Raw genomic sequence first — 6,901 nt, forward strand, 5'->3', positions numbered from 1 at the left:
CTTTATCAGATGAAAATGATTGACTTTGTTGAATAATCATGATGGGATTACAGAGAGGTGCAAAATGCGGGATTCTCTGAGGAGTATCAACTGGGATTAACGTGAGCGCAGATGTTGTAGCCGCACATACACACACATACACACACGCACAAACGCATTTGCCCCGAAAGCAGCATTACATCATTGGGAGAAGCCCAGCTGGTACAACAGCAGGGTAAAACGGACAGTGCTAAACACGAGTCTCTTTGACACTCTTGTCGAAGCTGGCATTTTTCCAACCCCCCCCCCCCCAGTGCCGTTCTTCTGTGGAAACATACACGTAATGTCGGGTGCGCAAAGTCGACCATCCATTCTCCGCCTGCTGGGGTAGTGTCAGAGTTCTCACAGAGGCAGGGAGACGTGTGTGTAAAATAGGAATCTTTCAAAAAAAAAATGTCCCCACTGAGAGTCACATACAGAAAAATGGAGGAGGTGGCCCACTGTGTGGTTTATGTTATTGCTCGCTGGTTCAACGTAAAGTAGGCTGATTACAGTTATTATAGTATGAGAGAAGTAGCAAAATAACTAATCCAGTTCTAAAATTGAAGGAAAAAAACAATTTTTGTTCAAGAAATAAAAAAATGAAAATGCTTTAAAAAATAAATAAATAACAAACATCTTATGTTCATAACACAAACTAAAATTAATTTTAATTCCTGAAAATGTCCTTCATATTTGTCGTCTTTGTCAGTTAATAAAATATTCATTTAAATGCATTTATTTTGGGAATTGCTGCACATCCACATTTTTTTTAATTATGACAGGCGTAATCACAGACCGTATGTTATGCATAAAACACTTGCCACCGCGTGGCAGAACGTGCAGTTCAACTTGTGTATCCCCCCCGCCCCCCATGTAAAATATGAGCCTTGACTTTCAAACACTGCCCGACAATGTGGCCTGTATTTAATTTTATACGATGGTGGGGAATTCAAATCAGGATCCCAGAACAGCTTGTGTGTGTTTCCCAAGTACGACAACGGGTAACGGGATCCAATTGCGACCCTTCCAGTAAGTAGCCTGTGACATTTAGGGAGCTCCTGTCGCGTTGTCCTCATCTTGTTTTTCCCTAAAAATAGCCAGTCCCACACCCAGAGACAGAGGAAATGGGACGCTATCAGTTAAGTACGGCGTGGACACGCTCTAAATGCACGTCTAGCTCACTGCGTGCGTTGCTTTCCCAATTGCACTCCCCTGCGCAAGTATTGGAACAGCATTGCCGATTTCTTTCCTGTTGCTTTTCTCCACCAAACCTTTGTAGTCTTGTGATGTTTTTCCAAGATTTCTTTCAGTCCCTTATTTAGTTGGTTAAAAAAAAAAAAAAAAAAACCATACTCGACAGGGTTTAAGTCTGGAGAGTTATTTGGCCAGTCTAAAACCTTCCACTCCTTCCCACAGATGAACAACTTTACAATATGTTGAAATATATATATATATATGTATATTGGTGGCATTTCAAGTATGTTTACACAAGTGGAGAAGAACCATTGTCCCTGTCGCCTCTTTATTTGCCTGCACCTTGTCGTCACGGTTACACACAGCAATGCGGATTTATACCCGCCATTGGTGTGTGTTTGGCATTCAGAATCCCGCTTGCGCCCCCATGAGTAGATCTGCTCCCACATCTGTGTGAACAGTCGCGTTTGTACCTGTTTTGACACCTGCAAACCTTTTGTAATTCAGGCCCTGAAGATGGCATATCACTGAGCGCCAAATGTTTGCGAAGCTAGCAAATGTTGAACTCTGCCGAATGTTAGCAAAAATTAGGAGGTCACCTCTGTCATGAGCGACATTTTGCAATGCTTGGAGACATTGCGTGAATGTTTGGGAAAGTGTTTGCGGACTACAGATGGTGACTAGTTGGGACAGCTTTCCGAAGATTAGCAACTATTTGCCACCGCACTGTTTGGAAAACTTTCAGACCTTTTTCCAACTCCTGGAGTAGCAAGCGAATTTATGGGCCCAATCCGGTGAAAAGATGCGCGAATCTTCCCCAGCATCCATTTCCGTCTGTCCACCGTTGAAGTTGGGTTTCAATAATACGGAAATGAATTCATTGACAGATCCAAAATGAGCTACTTTTGCAAATATTTGCCGCTCAGTGAGATGCAGGCTTACGAGTTGTCATCGGGTCTTTACATGCAGTTGTGAAAATGTCGCTGTCGTCAATGGGTGTTGTTTTCGTTGGTCTACCCATTCAACATCGACGTTAGTAAGTAAACCAATAGTTCTTTTTTTTTTTCTTCGATCCATCGCGAATACTTGTACTGACTTTGGCTTATGTTTGTGCGCTGGCTTTGAGTGCTGTTCCATCATCCCCCATCTTCACAATTGCTTGTTTTTCCACTCATAGATATTTGTATGTTTTCATGTCGGTTACACCTTGAACTATTGTCACAATTGCGATTTATCTGCTCTCAAGCGGCGCATTTGGAATACAGCGCACGAATTGGCCGCACTTTGCGAGTGGAGTGTCGGTATGAAAACGTGGGAGGCAAGATGGAGGACCTCTAGTGTAAATGCTTCTTATCTGAGACGAATGTTTGTCCTGAAAAAAAAAACGCCCGTCAGCCTACGTGTGCTGGCTCACAAGCTGTCTCCTTTTTTCTTCCCCCCCCCCCGACTTCCCTTCGGCACCCCTCCTCCCCGCGGCTGCCGTTGCGAGACAAACAAGTCGTGGGTGTGGAAGAACCCTCCCACTCTCTCCCACCGCAGCAGCAAACAGATGGGCGTATGTTTTGGCTGGCCCCCTGGCGGCCAATGGCGAGCCGCGTCGCCGCCCCCCCTTTTCCGCAGCGAGCTTTTAAGAACACTGTGTGCGCGTCCACTCGGAAATCCGAGCTCAAACCGAGCGCTTCTTGTCTCTTCGCCCCTCTCTAATGGTTCTGCAGACGCTAAGGATGAAGATCCAGGAGTCGCCCGTCGTGGCCTGCGGCGGCGGGGAGGTTTTCGATCCCGAGCGGGACAAGGCGAGCTGCGATGACGTGCCCCGCCTGGACAGCAACTGGGGAGGTGAGGAAAGGACGAAACGCGCTCTGGTAGCTTTTCAAGCCACTCGCTCGCGTGATGCTTGGCTCCCCAAAAAAAAAAAAAAATCCTGCAGGATTTAAATTGGCAATGATCTTCAGAAGCATGTGTAGTAATGCGGTATAGTTTTGCTGTTTACATATCGCGTATGCACGTTTTCACTCTAGTTTTGTGGTCTGTCCGAGTCACGTGATCTGCATGCTTACTGGGGGGAAAAAAGCGGTCGTATTGTAATTATTTTTTTTTACCGTATTTATTTTGAACACCTCCGGGTATTGCGCTCGCTATGCCTCCAAGACTGGTTTGACTCGCTTGCGGATTGGAATAATGAGCAACAGGTTGGTGACGCCACGTGTTTAAAACCCCTGTTTTGCAGGCGATGCATATGTTTGGCAAAACTGTCCACTTGAATTAAGTAGCACCTTTGGCAGGGGTTTGTGTGTGTGTGTGTGTGTGTGTGTGTGTGTGTGTGCGTGCGTGTGTGTGTGTGTGTGTGTGTGTGTGTGTGTGTGTGTTGGGGCAATAAGTAGGAAGGCTGTGTGGGGGGCTCTCTAGTGGCGAGCTGAGAGGAGGACGTGCACTTTTGCACGATGGGCTGTCGATGAGCAACCGACCAACGTTTGTTGGGAATGCTCGAGCTCATTTTCGCAGTTCTGCGACGTCCATATTAATCTACTTATTCACACCATTCCAACTTTTAAATTATTCTCCTCATTCAGAATATCTCAAACTCTTTAGTACTTTAACACCGTCCACGTTTTACATTCAAATAGTTTGCATCGAAACGAATGGAGACCGTGCCCTTCTGAATTTCACCACTTATTCACCTTGAAAATATCAAGCCAGCCAAGGACATTTTGGGAACCAATTCCCAAATGTATTTGACACATCTAAGCGGTATTTTATATATTTACCCCTTTTTTCTACATTTCTACACTGACATGTTGTGACCTTTTGAGCACATACATACATATCGGTGGCGTCAAGCCATTTTTGGGGTGTCCAGAAAAGTGACTATTTTGGAGGTACAAGGTTTCATACTGACGCAAGCGAAATTGAATACCTCATTCCACATTTCTTGACCGATTAAAATCGTTCCAAGTCTCACATTCTACATTTCATTGCATTTCAGTCGGGTTTCAGCTTTTTCACCATTCACTTGCAGTTTCTCCCGAAATGTTCTGATTAAGTTATTATGTTCTATAAGCGCTTGGCGGCTTCTCTTATCTGGCTTTCATGACTGTTCCAGTTTTAGAATTGCATGGGTGGAGGGAGGGTGGGCGGAGGGGGTCAAATGCAGGCCATAGGTTAGCCACCTTGCGCTAGTGCTGCAGCGGAAGTTGTTGACCACTGCAGGGCTTGACTTTGTGTGTCTGCCTGAATGTAATTACTGAAAGTGTGTTTTTGAGGGGAGATTTGCGTAGTACTCTGTAAATCGCTACGTTCGATAGTAACTACGTAATAAAGTACCAGAAAGTACTTAGTAAATACTAACCGACTGTAACGCAGGAGTTAAGTCATAATTTGTTTCAATTATTTGAATGGAAATACTCTGCCAATTGTAACCTGTCGAATTGTCCTAAATTTTGCAGAGTTTGAGAAACACTGGGTGTGTTCCAAAAAAAAATGGTCCTGTATTAAATTTTTTTTTTGGGGGGGGGGGTTGTTTTTAATTAAAAGAACATTGCAGTCCCCTTTCCAACACTGCGCAGCACTACTAGAATGCTCTCTTTTGGCAACCCAACCTTGTTGCAGTCAAGTCTGATGACTCAAACTTGTCAGTACCAAGACTGACGCAACACAACTCCACAATTGGCTTCATCAGCTGACTCCACTTTTGATGCCTTTCCCTGTGACTTTATTGTGGGACGCAGAGTGAAAGAGAATTCACATTGTTGACTATAACCCAGCCACGCATCTTATTTATGTATCGATCTATCTTATTTATTTAGCATTTTCGCTTCCGAAAATAACAATCGCTATGACTTTTGGTCACCTTTTAAGGCTAAGTGGTTGGCTCCCAAAAATGGGTGGAGCTAGACACGCTGCTTTTTGTTGATTGGTTGCCATGTAATTGTCACCTTGATCTGAAACGTTCTTGTCACAATGTCAAGACCAAAGAATGTCCCCCTTTGTCTGGTGAATTCATTCGTGCTGACTCAGCCGTGCTGCGATTGTAGCATCGTGGGCCGTACGCGCATTGTATGCAGACGGCGTGCATGTGGGAGACACTTTTGTCCCAGTCGACTTTGTGCCAGCCGCGTCTGTCATGGCGTCCCGGCAGTCACCTGTGCTGCATCTTTGTACGTCTGCCAGCGGAGATTTGCCGCCCAAAGCCTCCCGTTGGCTGCAGATGCGCCAACGAGAAGGTGCGACCTGCTCTTGTGTGTTTGTCACGTTCCATCTGAGTAGCACTTAAAGTATGTGTGTTACTAAATAAGGCTGTTTTTTTTTTTTTGAGAAATTGACGCTCAGTCTGTCTACTTTTGAAGTGTCCTTGGGCGAGTTTTAAAAAAAGTGTCCGTGTGTGTCGTCTTTTGGGCAATAGTTTCTGTTTTGCGACACGGGTGGATTAGTACGCGTGCCTGGGAGGCAGGTCACCTCACACTAAACCTATTTAAACAAAACAATTTACAAATAAAATGTAATGTTTTATCGAAAGTATGTTATGGGTTATTTCAAATAAATATTAATCAAAAAATTTGAGAATACATTTGTTGGACAGGTAGGGCATTCCCCCCACCCCCTTTTTTTTTAAATTATTTTTTAAAATTTGGATTTAATTTATTTATGTATTTAAAATCTGAAACAATGTTTTTTTTTCTGTTTGTTGTCCAGCGACTAATTTCTCGCTCCATCAGCTGCAGTACAGTATATACGCTTGCTAACATGTCCGAACGTGTCTACCAGAGAAGTCATCACAATGACCTTTCTGGTCTGCATGGCAACGTGCTTAAGTGTTCTGCAACATTTTGTCAACCTTTAGCTAAATGGCAAGCTGGCATGTATTGTGTTTCATTCGCGCACTTCATCTGGACGCCGCTGATGTGAAAAGGATTCGCTGAGCGATGCTAACGAGGACATTTAGGCGCGACAGCTTTTCTCCTGCGCGATGAAGGGCACGTACGTACATGGAGTTCTAGGAAGATCGAAGCCTCCCCTACCCAAGGGCAAATTTAAGCAAAATATGCAGCTCCACTTTTAGGCCATTCGTATTTTGCCTGCTGTGAACTGACACCTTCAATGTTTTTCCTGATGCTAGGCTTGTTTTTCCTCTTTTTCCATTCCTGAGCATGGGCGGGAAACCTGCGGCGTTTTGTGTGGAGTCAGGTTGGGTTCCCTTTAATGCGTACCTTTTGCACCTGGATACACACACACTTGATGGTGAATTTGTCGCCATGTTGACGCCCCCCCAAAAAAAAGGGTCGGATATATTTATGTGTGCGTATTGTGCAAACGGTACAGAACATTCTGCAAAAGGCACAAGTGTATAAATGCCACATCATCTGTCGCCGGCTCTCTTGTGTGAAAGACGCTGCGAATACACCGTAGCGGTGTTCTCTCTGACAAGCTGCCGCTCTCTCCGGCGCACATGTACAGATATTTAATGCCTCGCCATATGGGGCGAGGTACTAAGAGAACAAAGCGTACCTCTCAGCGGGGGGTGGCGCCCCTGACATTATCCCGCCGAGAAAGCGCCAAGCATTATTAATAGAGCGAGGATTGTCAGTCGACATAATTACGGCCCGGGCGGAGACAAGTGGATAAACACAAAATAGAGAGACAGAAAGTCCCAGTGGAAGCTTTCCCACTGGAGGTCCTAACAGCGGGGGGG

General features: G+C 44.9%; 1 protein-coding gene across 3 annotated transcripts in view; it reads left to right on the forward strand.

The window, feature by feature from the left end:
• Positions 1–6,901, forward strand: part of fam13a (family with sequence similarity 13 member A) — a 41,956-nt gene that overhangs the window by 26,847 nt on the left and 8,208 nt on the right. For all 3 annotated transcript variants that reach the window (XM_019862014.1, XM_019862016.1, XM_019862017.1), the window contains exon 14: positions 2,931–3,051. In XM_019862014.1, the coding sequence (XP_019717573.1) occupies positions 2,931–3,051 (121 nt within the window). The remainder of the gene's footprint in view (positions 1–2,930; positions 3,052–6,901) is intronic.

Source organism: Hippocampus comes, unplaced genomic scaffold (assembly GCF_001891065.2).
Source record: "Hippocampus comes isolate QL1 unplaced genomic scaffold, H_comes_QL1_v1.1 scaffold7, whole genome shotgun sequence".
Lineage (NCBI taxonomy): Eukaryota > Metazoa > Chordata > Actinopteri > Syngnathiformes > Syngnathidae > Hippocampus > Hippocampus comes.